At 36.0% G+C, this 23,271-nt stretch overlaps 3 protein-coding genes across 3 annotated transcripts; 1 reads left to right on the top strand and 2 right to left on the bottom strand.

The window, feature by feature from the left end:
• Nucleotides 1-514: 514 nt before the first annotated feature.
• Nucleotides 515-2,555, bottom strand: LOC143449622 (uncharacterized). Its single transcript, XM_076949891.1, has 3 exons — nt 2,089-2,555; nt 1,232-1,387; nt 515-1,049 (listed from the first exon to the last, which is right to left on the bottom strand). The coding sequence occupies exons 1-3, from the start codon at nt 2,438-2,440 to the stop codon at nt 694-696; spliced, it is 864 nt and encodes a 287-aa protein (XP_076806006.1). The 5' UTR covers nt 2,441-2,555; the 3' UTR covers nt 515-693.
• Nucleotides 2,556-4,116: 1,561 nt separating this feature from the next.
• LOC143450716 (WD repeat-containing protein 18-like) lies at nt 4,117-8,865 on the bottom strand. The gene is made up of 9 exons (XM_076951373.1): nt 8,604-8,865; nt 8,083-8,167; nt 7,372-7,507; nt 6,959-7,148; nt 6,589-6,729; nt 6,332-6,431; nt 6,169-6,234; nt 6,000-6,092; nt 4,117-5,140 (listed from the first exon to the last, which is right to left on the bottom strand). The coding sequence occupies exons 1-9, from the start codon at nt 8,786-8,788 to the stop codon at nt 4,967-4,969; spliced, it is 1,170 nt and encodes a 389-aa protein (XP_076807488.1). The 5' UTR covers nt 8,789-8,865; the 3' UTR covers nt 4,117-4,966.
• Nucleotides 8,866-13,778: 4,913 nt separating this feature from the next.
• LOC143450255 (uncharacterized) lies at nt 13,779-22,180 on the top strand. Its single transcript, XM_076950716.1, has 9 exons — nt 13,779-14,015; nt 14,176-14,223; nt 17,912-17,953; nt 18,069-18,101; nt 18,951-19,271; nt 19,939-20,007; nt 20,119-20,169; nt 21,003-21,044; nt 21,117-22,180. Exons 1-9 carry the CDS (start codon nt 13,871-13,873, stop codon nt 21,134-21,136), a joined length of 771 nt encoding a protein of 256 aa, XP_076806831.1. The 5' UTR covers nt 13,779-13,870; the 3' UTR covers nt 21,137-22,180.
• The last annotated feature ends 1,091 nt before the right edge of the window (nt 22,181-23,271 follow it).

The raw sequence follows: 23,271 nt of genomic DNA, 5'->3' as shown, positions 1-23,271 counted from the left end.
TAAACATATAGTATTAATAGATCGTGTTTAAAGGATGACCAGGATATACCGTAGCCTACTTGTTAACACGTCCTAAACGCGTACTGGATACTTACGATGTTGTAATGTAATGTAATGGTTTGGACCAAACAACATGCAAGAAATAATTTGCGTAAAACGCATCGAGCAGGTAAAGACAATGAATTTGCCTTCATAACACATGTTAACACAAAACAAAATCTTCATGACTTATGGCTCTGGGCCATTTCAACAACTACAATCAACATGATAAACTTGTTTAAAATACCTTAAACTTAAACCAATAGGCTTACCTAAAAGGGTTACAAAAGGACACGCTAAATACTATTTGTCCGTAAACTCATTATAGGCCTACAGCAAGTGCGTGGAACCGTTATAGGCCAAATTAGCATAGACTGTAACATGTTGTTTGTAGCTGAAATAACTTTTTTGATTTTACAACTTAAACACTTAAAATTACCCCACCCCTGTTTAGTCCTGCTCTTTCGATAAAATAATACAACGTAGAGTAAAGGCTACAATCTTAGTAACCACAACATGATTCAGTTTAAAAACACTTTATATTTTATATATTTATTAAGCTCATGTATTGAAGTTCTTGATTTCCCACTTATTTGTTACGAGAATCTCATGGGTATATCAGAGTTGTGATTAGGTGCAGGATATTGTCCAACGTTATAACCAGGTGGTGGTAGGGGTGGTGGTGGTGATGGTACTCCTTGCTGCCCTGACTGGTAGACAGGGAGCGGTAGGCCGTTTTGTCCTATTGGGTTGATAGGAGGTGGCGGTGGGGGCACCGATTGGCCATACGGTTGACGTTGTTGACCAGGGAATGATGACGCAAGTCCACCTTGTTGCCCAGTCGAGGCTGTTGCGGGTAAATTGTGACCTTCGATGCCTATGGTTCCCAGCAATCATATATGCTAACCCGGAGGCAATGCCAAGGTAGACGCTGACCCCAAATGCGGTATCCACTGCCATTGTGCTGACCAACAGCATCAAAAGAAACATTCCAAATAAAAGCAACGCTCCTGAAAACCAAATAGGCCTATTGTATTAAGATAGTTCGAAATCCATTTTGTTGAGAAAAGAGTGTATTTGTTCAGCTTTAACAACAATGGTTTACTGTTTATAAAGCCAGCTTCAGGTAAAATACCGTATTAACTTAACAAAACGTTACGTATGTTATAAAATGCCTCAAAGTGACGTTAACCTGAAGCAAGTTCTGCGCTTGCTGTCTTGAAGAAAACTACTTTGTTAATTTCACCCTTTCCTTGAAAAAGGTAAATCCTTGTGGAGATGCTCACAAAGGCCGCAAAGACAGCTACGGCTACTGCAGCGTGTACACACTGCAAGCCTACTTTGAATTCTATGAAAAAAATACACATAACTAATTGCTTAACCATATACTGTGTAGCACCGGACACACACTTCTAGTTTGCATCGTAAATGCTTGTTACGGTAGTAGGTACTCCTACGATGCCGTTTTCTGATACAAAAGCGATATCTTTCACGTCAGAAAAGATGAATTAATTTTTAATGATTATATTATATTAGTCGAGTTTTGATTTAAATTTTCCACAACTTGTGTCACGAGCAACCCATATAAAGAACAAAAAAAAACAGTGCTGTCTCATTGGTCCGATATCTCTCCTTTTTTAAATAAACGAATATAATTAATAATTTTGATAAAGTTCGAGTAAAGCGGGTTAAGTGATAGCTGGATATATTGGTCTGTGCTTGCATTTTTAAAAGTAACGTTACCACAACCTAAACATTAACCAACTTAAAAACTGTTACTTAAAATTTACACAATTTTTACTTTAGTAGATTAAATAAAATTACTGTTTTACTTTTTCAAATTAAAACAATATTCAACTGTTCAATAAATCTACATTGAAAAAGTTACTCAAGTTGTACAATGTTGAAGCAGTACATTTATCTTCACAGAATTTAAAGTTACTTTCTTGTCTTTTCTATCCGCACTGGTCAACTAACAACTAATAGGCCCACAGCTTTCTTTAAGTGGAATCTCATCTAGTTTTTCGTCTTACGGTGTCCCATACTTACGCCATCCACAGACGTCTTGGCAGTTGGACAAGACTCCTAATTTAAATGTGACATTTCCTCCACTGTCTACATCGACCTGGTAAAGTCCCAGATAAGAGCTTACTCCAAAGGCGTTTTTGACATCCACATTCTTTTTGAAATTATCAAATTCTTTACGTTTATCGTCGGTCTGGTTAGAGCTGCTATTTCCTGAAGATTCTTCTTCTGCAATGTCCTCAAAGGCTGGAAATTCTCTTAAGCGTATCAAATCCTGCAGAACCACCATTGGAATAAACAAGAGATATGCAATTACTATTGCTAAGCTTCCCAGCTGTCTCATTAGAGTCGAAGAATTACTTGTGCCAGTGGTCATTTTCCGTCGCAACTCGCTTTTCTGATGGAATAGAAAACGTAATGTACCAGTACCTCGGTAGGCTATAGCCTAATGTTTTGTTTGTTTGATAAAAAAAATTTGAAGTATAGTTTGTCGCCAAGTACCTAATGAATAACTTATTGTTACATGGAGATTGTTATTGCTTTCTTCATAATTGCGTCATAAAGTTCACTAATGGCAGAATAAGTGACTGAAAAGTTAATTTTCTTTGAAACTAGGTCTAGAAAACAGAAACATTGAAAACTGACGGATGCGTAAACAAAACATGCATATTTATGAAAAATTATATTTTTTTCGTTTTTGACTATGTGTCCTGGGGAGGGGGGATCTGAGCATTGTTCCAGTAGGCCTACTGTAATTATGATTTCCTTCAGATTCAAGTCGAAACAAAATGCTCTAAGGCTAAACTGATTAGTATGTCAACTTGTTGAAACACACTATATTTCTACAACTCATATGATGAGTGTTTAATTAAAATAACAGGTGTTAGATTTGCCGTCTGTAATCGCTTTGCGTTGATGATGTCAGACTGGGTATCAAAAATTACAATTTAATTCGCCAAATTTTGCTCCAATTTTTAATTTGGAAGACAGGGAAAGCCTACGTTTACTGCTCAGAAGTAAAAATACAAACACTCTGAAGAAATCAATTGACAACAATTCCGAATTCTTTTCTTCTAATTCTCTAGTAGTCTAGTGACTAGGTCGCAATAGGCTTTACAAAAACCGCCTTTTGTAATTCAATACAGTGCTAAGAAAAGGATTTTATGTAGGGCCTATGTCAGACATGTGCAACCAGTGGCCCGCGGGCCGCACTGCGGCCCGCCAGGTTGTTCCGTGCGGCCCGCGTGGTGCTCAGCAAAATGTTAGAACTTCATACTAGCCATCACTATTTCATGCAGTTTACATCAAAGCAATGGAAATTTTTCGCACGCTGTGTATAGAAATATTGCCCTTTGTGATGCAACAATGCTGCGTTCCATAATTTCGCAATGCAATGCCCTTTGTGATGCAACAATGCTGCGTTGCATAATTTCGCAATACGCTTGACTGAATTTAGTTTCCTCATCTTCCATCGACAATTATTCACAGTTTTTTAATAAATTGTCGCACAAGTGTGTCGTGGACTGCATTAAATCTATTTCTTAACTACATAAACGGCATAGGAAAGTCGTTTTACGATACTATTTTTTTCTGAAAAAATCATGTGGCCCGCGTTGTCATTCAAAATTTTGTATTTGGCCCTCCAGTGAAAAAGGTTGCACATGCCTGGCCTATGTCATGTCACAGTTTCCCGGGAAACAATGTCATGATTGCACGAAATCGATTTCTGTTGAGCTAAAAATTTAACGTCTGACATTTTGGCGTGTCAAACTTAGGTGATTTGCTATGCTACATCTCAATACAGGATTTTGCTCAGAATAAACATTACGACTATTCCATCTGTGTTATTCAATCACTATTCCATCTTTTTTGGGGGACACGTTTCTCATTTGGATGATGATAGTACATCAACAAAGATTGTACGATTTAAATTAGTGAAGAATTCAAGTTATTACAGTAATAATGCATATCAAATTATAAACTTAGTTTACTTTGTCTCTGTTTCTTCGGTGGTCTTTAGGATGGCTTCCAAACACCTCTCTTGTTCGTTGAAATAATTTTAATAATGATGTCGCATTAATTTTTAGCACATTTGTTTTCGCTACACATTACAAGTTTTCGAATTGATTTTGAGCACGGATTTTGTCAGGATATTATGCGGATCTTTAGCAGTAGGGATAGTAACGCAAGTTTAACTGCAAGCTTGGTAGAATAAGTATCCTTTCTTTCACAATTGCCACGACTGGATATAATCAATAGCGCAAACTTCTTTCGTGCGTCCTTGTAAAAAGAGCAACAGGGATTAGAAACAAGAAAGGACATTTTTAAACAGCGTAAAGCATTTTTTGGACGGGTGGAATGTAATTAGACGAAAAAATGACGACTACTAATATCATATTAAAACAAAAATTTCATAAAAATTTCACAAAATAAATGGAGTTTAATATCTTTCAGCAACATTGAAAAAAGTGCTCGAGTAGGTTACATAAAATTGATACTCGAGTCAAGAATTTCATTTGAGTACAGCAACTCTGCTACAAACTACAAAACACGCAGTTATCCAAAATTATATCGCTGTATAATTAACAATAGGTAAAAGTAAAACATACGAACAAACGATCAATAGAATAAAACGATTTTCTCTTAAGAACATTGCTTACAATACAGCTCTGTGTAATTCAAGACAGTACTAAGAAAATAATTTCAGCACCCTGCTGGTACCGTACGTCCCAACTGGCTGCTGGTAAGCAATTGCCCAAACGTATTCAAACAAAGAAAAAAATCAAAGAACATAATATTAAGTTATGTTGAGCTAGTTCAGATGCCAGAAACATAAATGTGCAAAAGGTTTAACACTAAACAAACTTTAAAATTTTGCTCCCGATTCAAGTTCATTTTGAAATCACTTTTCGTGTTTCGGCACGACTGGTGCGTTTGACAGAAAATACAAATGATTTCCAGCAGTAGCTGTGATCATTGTGACGTCACCATGATGGTGGTGATGACGTGACAAACGATTTCGATCGTGGTCGACGCTGTAGACACCGGAAGGAAGATGACTGATAATACCCGAAGTCTGTCAGAGAAAGCATTTCAGTTTAAAATACCATTTCAAATCTACATTAGTATAAACTGCAACACTGGTATTAAAAATTACACATTGCTCTACCAAATAAACGACGTTTTTAAAGTTTTTAACACTTGCTGAAAGAAATATGTAAAAAACTTTATTGATTTAAACTTTCTTTGCTTAAACTTATGATTTTAACATAAGGTCTATCACCGTTACAATCAAAAATGATAAAAGATGCAGACATGTAGTAGTGTGTGGTTCAAGTTTACTGTGCTGCATTCTGCACACCAATAATTTAATGTGCTATTTCGTGGAAAAATGGCTGCGTGATATGTTAATTTCAAATAAAATAATATAATTTTAACGTAACGCATCAACATGTACGAATTGTATACTCAAAAAAAATTATCCGAATAGCAAAATCGAAGACATTCATTGTACTTTATCAAAGTAGTCACATACTGTTCCTCTTTAAACACATTATGAGCGCCTCGGCCTGTATTATATAACCGTTATAGACACAAAGATATAGCTGATGTTGTCTGAACCGCGTTAACCAAATTTTAAAGTAAAATAAGAAAGAGGATATACTATGGCACTCTTAAGGTTAACTTTGTATTTTTCGACATGAGCTTTCGCAAGCATAAACTTGCTTCTTCAGGTGTACTGTGAGATAGATATAGTTGTTATGATTGTAAAACAATGAACTAAACTTACACAGACAGGCATTGTCTGGCTGCTGTCAACTTATTTCTATAGTTAGGGTATTTCCACATCCTTTGTGTTTATTAAGCTGTGTCGTCTTGTATATTTAGTCACTGAGCAGCATACACATTTAAATTCAGAATAATAACAATCTTACAGCAAGAGTGGTCTTGTCTATAACTCGAACTATGTTTTGCTCCGATCCACCACACAGGATGTGGTCTTTTCCCAACCACTGGCCGCAATATAGCTAAAAAGATGAAAACAAAGCAATTTTTCAAATGCCTTTTGCCTTGCATACAGGAAACAAGTTAGTAAATACTCACCAGGCTATCACCAGAGAAGTCTGGGGGAATGGTTTTAATGCGATTGCCTGTTTTGAAATCCCATACCTTTGAAAACAGTGTTTAGTTTGGTTTGAGGCATCAACTATCATTTGCTATCCTGCAATGCTGTACTTTTTAAAGCTGAACTATTCGTACAGCATACTTGCAAAACGTCATGTTTTCTCCAGGAAGCACTCAATATGTGTCCATGCTTGACATCCACATCCAGCCCATCACCACATATATGTGGTCCAAATATCCTCCTAAAATGTCAGTTTAAAGAAATGAATAAAACTAGTAATTTATAAAAACGTTATTAAAATGTTGACTACAACATTCCCTTGTTACAAGCGTTATTTATGCTGAGTTGTATATATTTATTTTATCAAAAAATTACTTTTACATGCAGTTTTAGCTAACCGGACTGAGTGCTCTTCTCGCTGATCCCAAATTTGGATGGTGTCATCCCAACCGCCAGAAAGGAATGTACAATCATCTATGGGATAATGTTTTAGTGCAAATATGCGAAATCTATGACCATCCATCACCAACTTATTTGGGCTGAAACAATTAAAACAAAATAAGGTAAAAAATGTACGTAATTAAGAACCTACAAGTAAACTGATAGTGATGTAGGGTATACTCAGTATATAAATAAATTATTAACTATATGTAACTGTGGTGTCTAGAAACCAAAAATATTTTTAAAGGCCCACCTTCAATATTCTAGCAATAATGTGACAGTTGGTAAGGATGTAGAGTAAATCATACATCTATACTAAAAGATTACCTTGGGGCACATATGCCAGCTTTCTTCCCTGTTGCAACATCGTAAAGATAAATTTGTTCTGAGCTACCACCGACTACCAAATGTAACGAAGACGGGGACAAAGAAGCTGCCAACAGCTGACATGATTCATGAATAGTTTGCAGAGAGGTGGCTGTTTCAATGTGCCAAAATTTGATCACACCGCTTGCATCTTAAGACAAAGTATCACAATGTTTAACCAGTTGGCATTTTTATATAGAACTAAAATAAGCAACATACATTAACATTTACAAAATGGTAGTTGCAGTGTTATACGAATACCAGTAAATACACAAAGATAAAAAGATCTAGCATTGCAATACTGGTGTTATGCTTGTTTTTTAGTCGTTTACAACTATATAAGTTTGTCAAAAAACCGAACTAAAATGCCTCACATGTTGCGATTAACAGTTCTCCTCGTGATGAAAGATCTTTCGGAACAAAATTGAGTGAAGTTACTGGCAAACGATCAGACTTTGTGTCCTCGTCCGACAAATGATAAATGCATGATCCTGTAGCAGCTTTGTAAACCTGCAAGTGTAACATACTTTAAAAGCACAAACTAAAAATGCATTTTGTTATTGAGCAAAAGTTAAAGCCTGTGCTACTTAAAATGTTATTTAGTATAAATAGCTTAATATGACCAGGAATAATATGACCGCCCACTTTAACTGACCAGTTTCATATGGTCCCGAATGTGTCCATATAAAATTATCCACTTACAATAACCACTGACCAGTCTTCAGATACTATGACCACTCTTTCTATTTCTTTCAAATTTTCTATGTTAACTATGCAACATGGCAGTGAAAATAGTGCCATGTAACAGTAGATATCATAACCCAATTGTTTTGTATCATTTTTTTACATTTTGTGCCTAATTGTATCGGTCCTGGTGTAGTTATAATTGTATACACTGGACTGTAGCAACTTCGGTTGTTGTGACCATTTAGAGATTATGACCAAAATGGTCTGGTCCCAAGGTAGTCATATTAAGTGAAGTCTACTGTTTGATCCGCCTTAAACCTGAACGATTTAAAAATATCATACCTTCAAAAACATAAAGCAAATACCGTAGCATGAAATTAAAAACTGCAAAACTGAACCTTTATATCTCCGTTGGAGAGGCCGAGGGCCATCTTTTCCCCATCTTCTGAAAATTTACAGCACATTCCTTCACTGTTGAGCTCTCTGTTGGAAACAAAACCAATGTAACTGATACAAAACGGGAACTTAAACAGGTTTTTATGAAAGCCGTATCTATTTCACCAGCCAAAATTTTATATTCAAATCGCTTTCCTCACTTAAACGTTAACCTAACCTGCAAGTAATCGCATCACCAACCCCAAGCTGGACCTAATCTATCAGCTAAGTTAACTCAAACCCTACGCTAAGAGTTATTAAGAAAATTTAAGATAAATGTTGTCATTTCTCCCAATTGGGTTGCCTATCTCAAACAATGCATTCTGCCAGTGAAAAAGTCACTTTATTTTTCTAAACAATGAACAAAGCATGCTCATAAATTTAAGTATGTCCATGCCCTAAGTGCTTAACTTAACACATAATTTTAATAAAAATAATATAAAATAAAGAGGTGGTCGGTATATCATTTATATAGTCAACTTACACAGTTTTCAGAATTTTGATATCTCCTTCCACAGAGACATGATGAGGCTTATGCTGATGCACTTCTGTAACAAGACCTTTGTGGTGACCATCACCATGAGATTCATGTGATCCAGCAAAATGAGGCGATGAAAGAGAATGAGATTGGTGACCAGGTATATGAGAGTGGTCAACACTTGAATCCATAATATTCTAATTAAAATGCACCAACACAATTTCACTTTCGAACTTAGCCCAAAGTTGCACTAGATAACGACAGGTACTCTGATAAGAAAAAGGCAGTCTTATAATTTTTGAAAGAAGTGCAAATATTAAATGATAAAAGTACGCAAAGCAGACACTATTATGCTACACACGGCACACTTTCTGCGACAAGCCTTGTCTGACAATAAAAAATTACTAGAGGAAATGACCATCGTTTAGTATAGCATGATAATAAGATCAGATAGTAGAATATGGCAGGTGTACAAAAAAATCTTTTTGGATGAAGCCGCATTGCATACCAGTAGGCTAACAGACTGGATTGTTTTTCAACGAATTTCTTATATTTCTAATCTGGACAGCCGTTAATTAATATGACAGTTTAGATTTAATGCTTCTAACACAGTTGACCAAGTGACTGACCTATAGGCCTATAAGCAATATTCTATCTGCAAAATTATTTTGCAAAATAAACGAAAATGCGCAGACAGACAGACAAGATGCGTTTTTTTCTGAACAATTTGCGCGTATAGGCCTAATTGTTATCTTTTGTGCCTGTTGCGTGGTGATTTTCTTCCGAAAAAAGCAAATTTTCCAAGCTGAATGCCGACTGCTGTAGATATAGGAACAATCTATCCGGTATCAAAAAGCACTTATCAGGGCAGGTAACTCGAAGCACTATTAAATAAAGTTAAATATTTGCATTACAGCTTTTCTATAAACCACTCAATAGGCGTAGCTATCACTTGAATAGCTACCGCCTGACCGTTGTTGCTCCGAATTACAGTGATTAATTACCAGTCTAGACAAGCCCATTACAGAAAAGAACGTTTGTCGTTGCCATTGGCGCTGACATCTGCAATAAATATCATATACTGCGATGGGTGAAAATATTTTTCGAGTGGAAGATAAAATGACATATTCTACTAGTTGTTAAAAACCTGAAATATAGAAAATTAACAAAATCAATTACAAATTTATAAAAATCATTAAAAAATAGTCAAACCACTAGCATTTCGACTGAAAAACATTGTGGTTAAAAAACAAATATTTAATTTTTTTTAACACTATCATCTGTATTCAAATTAGGGAAAGTCCCCATAGCAGGCAGTTGATATATGCTGCACGAATTGTAGGCCATAAATGGAAATACAGTAGATTCATAAATCTTACCAAAGAACCTAAACGGTGATTTTTAATCTTTACAAAGGAAGTAAATCAATTTATTAGCACAATTTTACGCATAAATATATACCGAATGTCGTCTATGATTTGCCTGTTTTTGTAGGATAAGTGGGCTGCCAGTAATGGAGTGCATCTTCCGGTCACATCACGTCAACGAAGTTATTAGCTATGTTGATTTTCTAACAATGCAAACAACAAAATTATCAATCTAAAACACAATTTTAAAACCTTTCACAGACAATCTTTGCCAAAATTGTTTTTTGTGTGTTTAAGTACTGTTTTATCTTAACTACAAACTCATCTGTCCTATATTTCCAAAACCTCTTACACACCATCTTGATTTGTTTGCAAAGCTCTTTTTATCTATTTCAATCAATGAAATCAGAGCATTTACTATGTGGATTTCTATCAGTCATTTGAAGTGATAGTAGGCCTATGCTCTAAAAGTCTAGATGATAATAGTGGTGGTAATGACGCGGCCCCTATTTAGGGTCGGATTAACGTAGTAGCACAATGTTGCAAGCATTGCAGTTGACACAGGTCCCTTGTGCCTTGAAGGATCCAGCGCAAATATTTTTTAAATGAAAATTTTCGAGGACCCCGCTAAAAATTCGCCACGGGCCCGTGAATTGTTTAAACTTATTACTGTTTTTGTTAATTTTTGTTTCGAAAATCTTTACATCTAAATTCTCGATTTAAGCCTGGTAAAAAAACTGAAAATACCTTTCAAACTAGCAGCATATTTTTGAAGACAAAAGCACTTTTTAAAGTCATTGAGTCATAAGAAAGCATCATAGATGTGTTTTTGCATTTTTTCGACAACACTAAATGTGGATGTAAGAGATTTTGGAATTGAGCCCTTCACATATTGCTATAAACAGTGGGTGATCACTTTCTGTTGACGGAATCCATGGAAGAACTCTTAACCATTCCCGCAAGGTTGCGCTAATGTATTTCGAAAAAGTCGCTTTTGTGTAGTGTGGCTATTTACACAGGTGAAAGGTAGTAACGTAGCGACGGTCTTTGTGTGATGTAATTTACACACTCAAGCGATGATCTGGTGCGCGTGTATGTTTTCAGACGATCAGCCTGCTCAGGCAGGCAGGGTAGAGCTGATGAGTATGATCTGTTGTTACAGATTGCTGGGTAGATGCTTTTAGCGACGTTAAATCTAGTTTCATTCTTATACTTGGCAGACTCGATTTCTGTTCTCGCTTTGAAGGTTTATTTTTTGTGCCTTGAATACGATATGTCAATACGTTTTAGAAAAATTCCGGTTTAAGTTTAAATGTATAACTTGTAAACTACTATACTGCCAAGGCTTTGCTATAGACCGTTTACGCTTATAGTAAACGCTTTGAGTAAATTTAGAACCTAATTTCGTATCTAAACAAATACATACAGTAAACTCAAACGCTGAAATGTTGCGGAAAATGATTGAGTATTGTAAAATTATTACAGATTTAACAAAATAACCTTTATCCTATCAACCGATGCATAGCAACGTTTCAAGGTCTCGTGAAAGCATTTATCTACGTCAGACTTTTGTCGAATTTATTAAAGGTAACGGTTCCCTGCTTAGTTAAACTGTGGAAGTAAAAATATTCTGGTCATGCTCCACTGATGGCGTCACCGTTTGTATGTTGGGCATTAAGGGTGCGTTGTATAAACACAAAGGATTTTCTGTCGATCTTTATTGTTAAAGCAAGGGGATGATTTTAGAATAATATCCGTCATTTCGCAAGGTGTAGAATTTGTTAAGCAGTGGATTATAACAGCGCAATAGGTTACTAGGTGTTTCTCGAAAAACGTTAATGCTGCAGCGTAGCTTATGCTTTCCCAATTTCAGTCATAGCATAGCAACATGTTCATTTCGCAAACTGTGTGGACGACTGTAAGCAAGCACATACATAATGCGTTAAAGTTATGAAGAGGTTTCTGCTTGTTATGACGATCGTTGTTCCTGCAATAAACGGACCACCGACACAGTTAATAATCGCTCTCTGTGTAAGAGCACTATGGTCATTTTTAGTAATTTGGCCAATTTTTATAGCGGTGGAAACAAATTTATCCAAAAATACCAATTATTTTAGTTCTTTCTTAGTTGTTTAGATTTTAAGTTAAAATGGTCTAATAATTATTTTTATTAACCTTACTTTTAATAGATATGAATACAGAGTTATTTGATGATTCATTCCTTATGTTCATATTTAAAAACTGATTTGACGAATAAAAGCGGATTTTGTGCGAGTGCAAACAATCCAGTCTTGACCAACTATGCGCCGCTTTGCCACAAAATAAATAGAAGAAAGCTTTTAAGTTTACTTAGAGCACTTATAAAAGGTGACTAGGGTTGTTCTAGTGGAAACACGACATTACCTATTGTTCGTAAGCAAACACGAGCGCACAATGCTGAAGGCTGGAGAAAATTCACTGGTCTCGCCATGAACAAACACGCTGCGTGCTTCCGTTGCCTAGCAACCACCTGGTCAAGATCAGTTTACGGATAAATGATAGTCCGCATGATGTCGCAGTAAATATCCGCCTTTGAAAACCTAGCATAAAGGTCTTAAAATAGACTGTCTTGGACTCAAAATGAACTCTATCGCAAGAGCCCGCGGTTGTTAATTGTTCTCCAAGTTTGTTTAGGATAACAACGGTGAGTTTATGTCAAGCTCTCCTGTATATGTGTTTTTATAACGAATGAAAGAATCTCTATTGTCCTTGCTGGGATATGGAAGCATGTGTAGACCGACCGCGTAGTATAGCGAGCGTGTCGAGTGTCGACATCATAGCATAGATGATTATCTTGAAGACAGAGACAGAAGCATCGTCATTTGCTTCTTGCATTACAACGTCATCAAACAGCAGAGTGTAGGCGCCTTTACCGAAATCATAGACGAAAACAATGATGAGCCGGTATAATTTGCAATCAGAGTTGGTGTCTGCAAAATGAAAGGGCTTTGTCAGTTTATATAGTTTCCTAGTCGGCGACCCGTTAATAAAAAGAAAGCATTTTTTTGCTTCCTGATTGTTTTGACAAAATTCGTGACAAAATGTTCAAACAATAGCAAACTGTTTCTGAGTTTATTACCACAATAAGTTGCTTGCTAAGAGTCAAAATAAGACAAACACAAGGAAAAGCTAAGGTGATTTGCAGTCAGAATGGGTTTTTGCAAAATGAAAAGGCCTTGTGAGTTAATTTAATTTATTGGTAAGTCGACCAATAGTAGACATCGTTCTTGCTTTTTCATGATTTTACTGTCTGTCCTTCAAATTCCCGACCTCAAGACAAAAATTTCTAACAATAGCAAACTTCTTCTGAGTTTATAACCGGTAACAGGCTGTGTGCTTATGACACAGTTGGATAAAATTACCTTTTGTTGTGATGCTGTGAATTACGAAAGAATATATTGTCTGGCGAAGTAGCAGCGGTAGCGACTACAATGGTCTTCAGTAAATGTTGAATACCGTGATCTTTATTGTGAACAAAGATAAGAAACCAGGTAGGCCTACTTCTTTAAACATGACTGCTGGCTGATTATCTCATATGGTAAGCTCCTACGATAAAGTTATTCGACATTGTATAAGAAGTTTGCAGGTTCTTGTGAAATTAATAAAAGCAGGTAAAAGTGCGTGACAAACAACAATTGTTTACAATAACCAGGCGTTGAATGCATTTGTGGTTTGTCATTTGCTATTTGCTTATGCAGGAATGTAGCCTACAAATAGCGTCCAAGGCCCAAACAATCATTTACCTGCTAATTTTAACTTGATAAAGGTACTCTCTGTTATAGTATTTGAGTACTTTTCAGAGTGTAGACAACTTATAAGCGTATCTGTAGCTTTTTGTTGAGAACGAACGCTGTACAACTATAAATAATGGGTTGCTCTGGAAGTAAAGCAGTCAACGTCACCGCCCCACCAGCTAAAGGCGTTACAAATGGTTCTGACCTGACAGCCACAGTCAAGCCTACCGTGCGCAACGATGACTTACAACCAACAGAAATACAAATTAAACAAAAAGGTAACTATGTCGTCTCGGAAATGTTTTTATTGGAATAATGATTTTAATAACTTATGGCTCTTTAGAATTTGATCTAGCCAAATACAATACTGTACTCTAAAAATATTTAAATAAGAAACATATATATTACTGGATGTTATATAAATATATACTTTCACAGAGCTTGTTGTAGAAGCGCCAAAGCAAATGGATGCCAATGTTACCGAAAGTAAGTGAGACTCATGACGTATAAATGGCGATACCAATTAACCTTGCACCTGCACAAGCAAAGACATCTCGAAACAATAATACGCTTATTGCTGAATTAGGGCATAATAATAATGATCTGTTTTGTCAGAGTACTGCACTTGCCTCTTGTAACAAAATTTAGCTTTAATATACGCAGTAGAGTGGGAACGCCTAAATATATACCAACAACGGAGTTATCAGTCTTGACAAAAATTTTTTTGGTGATTTCGATATTTTCGGGTAATTTTAAGAGTTTCGTTAATTTGGCCAAAAGTACTTTTAAAATAAAAAAGTACCCAGAAACTTTTTTAGAATTCTTAGTACGGAAGTTAGATATTTCCGTCGTTCGGATAGGTACTAAGCCAAGTAAAGTAAACGAATTAATATGGGAATGAGATGCTTGAGAAAAACTGAAATGCACCTGCTTGGTCGCAAAGATGAGCTTTTCGTGGCCTCGATAAAGTAGTGGAAAACACTTAACAATCCAAACATACAATTCAATTTGCTCATTACCACGATTGCTACGTCAACAATACAAAACAAACTGTGAGTGTGAGCGGCAAGGTTGGTAATATGCCTACACTATTAAACACTCATTTTGTATATACTGTACTGAGCTTTCAATTGGAGCTTTTGGAAACTTGTTTTTGCCTCATAAGTTTGGGCACAGTTATTATAGCAAAAGTTTCTTACAGAGTTTCTGAACTTTTAAAACTACCATAGATTTTTTCATAGATTTGAACTTTTAAGTAAGAATTTTCTGAGATCTGCGTTGTTTTCGGTTAATATTACTAGGGATGGGCCGATACGAACCCAAACCCGAATAGATTCGCCGAATATCGCCTTTATGGAAGATTCGGGCGAACACGAATACCAACAATGGCGAACCCGAATACAATATTACTTATATAAATTTACTGACTTTTGTTAAAAATGATGATCTCGTTTCCCGACAAAGCTAAACTAGAGTCAGCAGTACTTACAATGAAGGTCGTTTTCCTAACGATTTTGCTTTTTCAATCGTTTTTTAAACACTATTTTTCAAAGGAAAGCGATTTGTTTTTCGATTACATCATGTTACAAGCAAGACTTGACAACTTTTGGATGAAATTTTATTGTTTGGTTCTAATACGAATAGATTCGGGATTCGTTCGTGTCGACCTTCATAATATTCGGGTTTGCACGAACCCGAATAATCTTCCTCACGGCACATCCCTATTAGTTACCACAATTAAGTTAGCCGCAAAGTTTTCAAAAAAACTAAACAGTTCTACACATGTCTTTCTAAGTAAAACTGTAGAGCAACAAAAGGAAAATATGCAAGTTGCAAACAAGATGAGCTTCATAATATTTACTGGAACAGATGCTGGAGCTCGTGTGCTTTCCACAAAGAGGCCTTCACCTTGTCTTTTAAAATGAGCAAAGTTGTCTCATTAGTTGCGGCTTTGTTGCTACGGCTTTTATTTCAACTTACCGAAACGATAGTTTGTGGTGATACGTGCAAGAGAGCTAATAATGCTATTGGCTTTTAAAATTAACTCTAATCTATTATTAATGAAATGCATTATTCGCACGACAACCGTGAAGGAGTTTCGCATACTTTGCAGCTTGGCCTGCGCCAAAAGGAATAAGGGTCGGTCAATCCACTATTTTACAGTATTTACAATGTTCGCTTTTAGGTCATGGCCTGTTACTTAAAGTTACTCTTGTAGAGAGTTAGATGAGGTTAATTTGCGTGTGTTTATACTTTATTATGACGTACATTCTCTAAATCGATATTGTAATATTCTAAATGTAAATCAATTGCAATTAACAGCAAGCTATCAATCGGGTCGATCTGGTTATACACGCAACGACAATATAGTGTTTAGAAGCGTTTAAATAACCAATACCTCCAGGCTTAGACCACAAAATTATGAGGTAGATTGTCGACTGGCAACGTAAAACACCTGTCAAAACTTTGATTGATTTTCTAAGAGAACATCCGAAAATCGAATGTGATATGCGCAACCGTCACCTTAGTTACACGTTACAACTAAGCGTTGTTTCGCATATACGTTAAGATGGGGTGTGGGAGATAACTCTAAGGAAAGATACCGTCATACGCCGTTTTAGTTAGGCGCGACTCTTACTGCAAACATGTCTTTAATGTGACATTCCTTTGTCTAACAAGTCATTGACATGCGTTGTATGTCATCTTGCTCCAGTGGATAGTAATCTAAGTCCACCAAAGTGCAGTGTAAATATGCTTTGAAAATCCTCTGGGTACACCTTTGACGATAAATTCGTTCCTATGGTAACGACATACACGCAGTTGGTCTTTTAAATCTATTAAGAGCGTTTATTCCCTACTCAAGGGCAATAGGCACAGACTTGTCTGTTTGAACACGTTGTTCTGCACCTTTTAAGACGCCTCATATCGAGAATTTATTTACTGATATATGGCTGTTAACAGCTTTATGACGATCAAACTATGAATTTAAAGGGACGTGAATAATCTTGTTTTGACATCTTTTGGCTTATTGCCTGCACCATCAACAGCCTTGTCCTGCTACAGCCAAATTCCCTTCTGTGCACAAGGTACTCATGATGTTGTCTTTTTGAAAGAAAAAAGCACATCAGAAATTCATCACGTTCCGTTCATTAGACCCTTTGCTGTTTACAAAACTTTGCTGATGCATCAATTATTGATCATCTCGGCTCGATTATTAAAATTTGTTTCAAACTAGTTGCCTTTAACACGAGCTGAACATATCGTGAAAAGTTTGCATATTTTATGGTTGGCAAACTATAACCTGATTGGCTTGCGTATTTGACTATTTCCGTAACCACGGAGCACGTGGCTCAACTTGAACCTCTATTTCGTAAAGATAAGAAAGATTTTAAATCTTTTTTGTCTTTCCAGGTTTTTAATGACCTAGTCTTTTCTCTTTAAAAAGGTGCTTGGTATTGGCGCCAGCTTACCGTGGCGATGTCCACAACCCGTCCAAAAACATATTGCAGTTACAGTAAAAAAGTAAAAGACTATATCATGCCGGTGCCTTCTTTTGATTTACTGGGTTGCAGGTTGCACTATACTCTACAACAGAGGTGACGAACCTGCGGCCCGCCAAACAATTTTGTGCGGCCCACCAAACGATTTGACAAACGCCCATACATGCAAGGCATATAGGACTTATAGGAAATAATTTAGGGTTGCCATACCGTCCGGAAAATTCCGGACATGTCCGGAATTTAGGGTTAAATTTTGCGTCCGGGAGACCAGCAGTCTTGAACGAAGCGTCCGGTGAGACCAGCAGTCTTGAACTTTCTTTCACCTGTTTCTAATCTTTGCGCAATGCGATATCAAAAGCTGATAGCACAATTGAGTCGCAGCAGTATGTCTTCAATAGATTGCCGCACTCAATCGATGTATTTTTTGCGGCCGCGGGAGCAGCTAAAAATATGCCAAATGAAGCGGTTGTGCTTGAATGCTAATTATTATGCAAAATGTTAAAAAAATTGTGCGGCCCGCTTGCTCAGCCGTAACTGACAAAGTGGCCCGCGTCATCGAATAGGTTCGTCACCCCTGCTCTACAAGGTTGCATTTAAGATTTATTGGAAAAGTTAATTAAATGTTTTGCATGTATTGATAATGCTGTAATTATAACATATGTTATTGCGTTTAGCTGGAGAACGCGCCGCCACGCCCAAGTCGGAACCTACGCAAGGTAAAGTCATTTTTAGTTTTAATGAAACGGCTGTTGTTTTTGAATAACGACCTTAACACGATAACTTAATCAAAATGTGCGTAACTACTTGTAATTACTGGTTCTCTATTTGCAGAACCTATTAAAGCAAGAACACCAACGCCGCCCCGTGAGTAGAGAATTTATCCTCTTTTTTAATGTCTTTCAGTGTTTTTATCCTTATTTTTAGTGAATACTTTAGTGTGAGTACTTTACTTTAGGATACAGTATCCAACAACAGAATTAAGTGTGAGCGCTTTCTTTACTTTTCACCAGACACATTAAGCTAATCTTAGTTCACAGTAACCAAAACACAAGTGGTAGATATATCTCACTTTTCAGATATTGCTGATTTCACTGATGTCAAATTGATGTTATTTTAAGCATGTTGCTATTTATGTTTGTGACATGAAATTGTGTTATCTATACTTGCCGAATTTGTGGTTTTGTGGTAGAACAAGGTAGGCAACTCTGAGGAAACTGTACACGTGATTGATAAGTTACTTTTTTCGATGAAACCGCTTACTCTTCCATATCAAAAAATGTTTTCTTATACATTTTTTCTTTTGGCTAGTTGTAACTTTAAGCTCGCTCGTTGTTGCATGCGTAGATGTTATATATAAAACATGAAATTTGTAACAAATCTCATCAACAATTTTGTAATGAATTGCATGTCATTTGTGTATATACAGCTGGTAGGATGCGCTTATAGCAATGTCTGATTTATTGAAATCATACTTTTCATATAGAGTTAATTTTATTCATAGGCCACATTTGCATTTTACTGCACACACTTCACACTTTTACTCTAGATTGATTTAAACTCTTTATTTCTCTGCATGCATCACCTTCAATCCTACTGGAAGTTATACCTTGCTTTACGTATGACAAACAAAGTATCTTATCAACGCAATATAACGTGCTTTGCATACTAATAATTTGGCTCTTAATGTAATCCTTAATTACAATCGCTTGGCAGCAAAAGAACCAACTCCAACACCGCCAGAACCAGCAAAGGCACCAACACCAGAACCGGTAAAGGAACCAACTCCTGAACCACCTAAAGAACCAACCCCTGAACCACCCAAAGAACCAACCCCTGAACCACCCAAAGAACCAACCCCTGAACCACCCAAAGAACCAACCCCCGAACCACCCAAAGAACCAACCCCTGAACCACCCAAAGAACCAACCGCTGACCCAGTACCAGTAGTTTCCGCCGAAACAGAAACATCGGAACAAGTAAAAGAAGAAGCAGTGGCTGAGCAGGAAAAAGCAGCGGAACCTGAATCTGCCCCAGGTTTACGAGACCAGTCATAGACTGTGTTGGAATTTTTTGGTGTGCTACTTTGCAGCTATAATCCATAGACGGCTTTGAAAAATAAATGCTTCAGATTGCATGGTTTTTTGCTTTGATGCGATGCTCGAACGGCTTTGTATTTAACTGCTGTGTATGTTTTGCTTGTAAACACCCTGACTGTACATGACTTTACTAACTTATAAAAGCTCTTGCTCATAGGTTTTAGAATAGAACTCGAGTTCATTTTGCTTTTGACTTTTTATCTTTAGTGATTTTACAGTATTTTTTGAGCTGTGAAATTGAAAACCTGTGAGTTTTTTATGTTTCGTTTAACACAAAATCTGTAGTACATTTCTCTATTTGTGTGACTACTTTAGATCAAGTGTTATTTTGGTTGCAATTTTGAATATTTTTGTATATGTATTACTAAGAATTAGGCGTGACTCGACTTTTTCCTCAACTAACTTTGCTGCGTTGGCTTACTATTGCACATAACAACTTTTCTGGTTTCTTTCGGCTACAATCACTTTATGACGCTGTTGTAAATATAGGAGTATTAAATAAAGATGCATATCAGATCTTATGGCTCTGTTTCATTTAAGAATACAAAGTTAACTTTATCTTTTTGTTTCCCTATATTACTGAAATATAAGCACTTTGCATTTAGCTGCCGAAGCGGAACCAGAAAAGACTGAAGATGCACCCGCAGAAGCAGAAGAAGCGGCAGAGATGCCAGGTAAGCAAATGGGGAGATGCCAAAATATTTTCACATATGCAAACATGTGCTTTTATTTGCTATTGCAAGTAATTTACTCAGTTTACTAAAACTTTCTATTTTTATCTCCAGAAAGAACCAATGATGAAGAAGAGACAGCTCCGGCAGGAGAAGCAGCAGCAGGTAAACCTTGCTTCTAATTAGCCATTATCATAGCGTATAGACGATTATAGACGACTTCCAATTTAGACGATTATAGATATATAGACGTACAGTTTATCTACAGTCAATAATAGCAAGACAATTTAACAAAAATTATTATTTTGCTTGCGTAGCCGTGTACTTGTTATGTACGACAAGCGTAAGCATTTATTAATACAATAGATTAATTCTTATCGTCTAAATTGGAAGACTGTTTGGTCCATGGACCATGGTGTAGGCTACAACTCAGACGGATGTTATTTGGTGGTCATCGTAAACAAAAGCACCGTTGCGCTTCATTGCTTTATTTCTTTAAAACATTCCGAGCTGTATTGTTGTTTCAAAGCTATTGTTCTTGTCGCCAAAGGGAAACGCTTGTGTTATAGCAATTTGAGCTTAAAAGATCTCAACGTTTATTTCAAACATGCTTGTAAAAACTTTATAAGTTTATAAGGAAATGGACGTAACGCGTAAGAACCATTTACTTCTGTCCACTTTACGTCAAGTAGCGGGTAACCTACTTTAACGTAAAACATTTATACCTAATTGTAAGTGAAAAACTCTGCTTGTTTTACTATTGACATGCTGAACTTTGCTTAACTTCTTTCTTATGGCCATTTACTGAGAACGTATGTTGAATTAAAACTTCATCCATAGCCTGTCTATTTGTTTTCTGTGTCAGTCATACTTTATCTTAACTTAAAATTACTTTTATAAAAAAATATAATAATCAGAACAGAAACAAACAATTGTATAAACCTTGCTTTCATAAGTATTGTAGAACAAAAATTTCTTAATTGCTATTTTCAACACAGAAACGACCGGCCCTACTGACTCGAGTGCGCCTACAGCGGAAGGTATTTTTTTCTAAAATGGTTAGCTGTGTAACTTAGTACTGTATTCTAAATGCTCATGCACTTTGTTTACAGATGCACCAGCTGAATCATAAATGCAACTTTTTGAGGTTTTATTGGCCCTTTTCTTTACCCGAGCCTTAGACAGACAACCAATAGGAATTTTTATATATGGATGCTTTTAAAGATTTTCTGTTTCAGCATTCTTTCTTGAAGTCTTATATTAGTTGCATTTTTCAAATATTATTGGCAATATTATTTTCCACTAAATAACATAAAAAGAGTGATGCCATTGTATTTGGTACAGAAAATTATTTGCTTCTTATATAAAGAAAATTATCTTTTTGTTGTTTCATTATATTTCAAAAAATATGGGAAATTTGCGACTTCATAATGCACTTTTTTGAAGTTTTAAAATATTAACACACTTGTTTATTTACCCGTTTGATATTGCACGAAACTGTGTATGTATCTCGTCAATCGCTGTGACATCATTTTTTAAAGTACTAGTTTGTAATGCTTGTGTATATATAATTTTAATTTAGAGTTCTATTTTTTATTTGCGACGTTTTAAGGTTTGGTGTAACTAATATTCATAAAAACAGTGCTTTTTTATCACAAAAACAGCCAGCTAAACTTTTCTAAGAGAGCCATATACTTTTGCTGCAATTTTTGCTTTAGTCAACTTTTGAAATATCTGGTGTCTGTGTTCCATTAGTGTTCCACTACATTAGAAAGGTTTGAAATAACTTGTATGATTTATGTTAAGCCTAAGGTTGATTTAATTTTTGCATTAAGTTAATCGATACAAAAATACCATTTTACTCAAAGTCACCACCTTTTTCAAACTTTTGTTCCCCGTCCTTAATTACCGCAGTCTACACTTATGTTGCCCGATAAAAAGTGAAATGTGTAAGTTTCTATACCTCGTTTAAGTTAGCATAGCTTCATAGTTATTTGGTGGTAAAGAAGGCTGTAGATTTCGAAAAAACTATAACTATAACTCTAATCAAACGAGTTAAGCTTTATTCATATGGATAAACATCTTGTAGGTTAAGGTGTGTACCTGCTACAATATTATCTTGTTTCAAAACAATTTGTTTTAACAATAAAATGCAGCTGTGTTACTTTTACTGGGATATAGCCTATAGAGTTAATGTCGTTTTGCTCAAAAAGACTTTTAAATTTAGTGTATTATATCGCAGTGTATATGAACAAAGTCTACTTGTGAGATATAGAAAGCAGGCTCAGTGTGTAATAGGCGTAAAGAACTTCAGAAAGTTTAAATTCGGTAGTTCTATTGTCTTTTTGAACTCTTTGAACGTCTTACGGCCAAAACTATTTGCAAAGATTTCAAAATTGTTCACAAGGTGGTGCTAATCAGCCATAATATCAACACAAAGTTTTTCACCCTAAATTTCTGATATCACTGAGCTAGCAAATTTTGAATAGGAGCAACTTGAAAAAGTGATGAAAACTTATCAATTAATAAATACGTAATAACCTGCAGTAACTCACTTTCTCACTTAGTGTTATCTAACAGTTAAAGTATTTAAACAAATTCCTTACGAAAGAGCAAAGACTCAAGCAAAATGATAGTCAAGAGCTCAGCTAAGCATTCTAAAATGCTAACAACATCAATCATGAAAATGGAGTTTTAACACAAAGCAAAAAATTATGTGATGCACGCTTGTTTTTAAGGTATTCCAAACAAAACTCCAAAAACATAATGTGCTTGACTAATATGCATATATTTTCACCTTCTACAATCTACATGATTTCGCAAGCATTTACTGATGATATTCATAAAGAGGGAAACTCCCTGAAACTTTTTTCTTTTATTTTTGCTAACGCTTGTCGCTGTAAATGGGTTTATCAGTTCCTGCTCTTCGTGTGCCCTCAGTCTAGCTGGGCCCGCCAGCTGGGTAAAGTTCTGTTGTAGCCAAAATTACATACCAGTTGCCATGAAATGCAGAATTTTTCGGAAGTCTAAATCTTACAGTAACAACGCTTTTGATAAAAATTAGTGGTTTTTACTTTCTAAGACAGAGCCTAGGCCTACTGTATGGTTGGACGACAAGGCTATGAGCAAACAAACTGTAGTAGTAAATACAACGTAAATAACGTTCTATCACGTTTGAAGATACAGAATTGTTCCATGCAAATAAAATTTCAAAATTGATTGATCAGGCCTAAATTAGAATGTACCAATTAGAAGTGCACAACACAG

Source organism: Clavelina lepadiformis, chromosome 3 (assembly GCF_947623445.1).
Source record: "Clavelina lepadiformis chromosome 3, kaClaLepa1.1, whole genome shotgun sequence".
Classification (NCBI taxonomy): Eukaryota; Metazoa; Chordata; class Ascidiacea; order Aplousobranchia; family Clavelinidae; genus Clavelina; species Clavelina lepadiformis.
The sequence above is the reverse complement of the archived record's forward strand: the minus strand, read 5'-3'. Positions and strand labels throughout refer to the sequence as shown.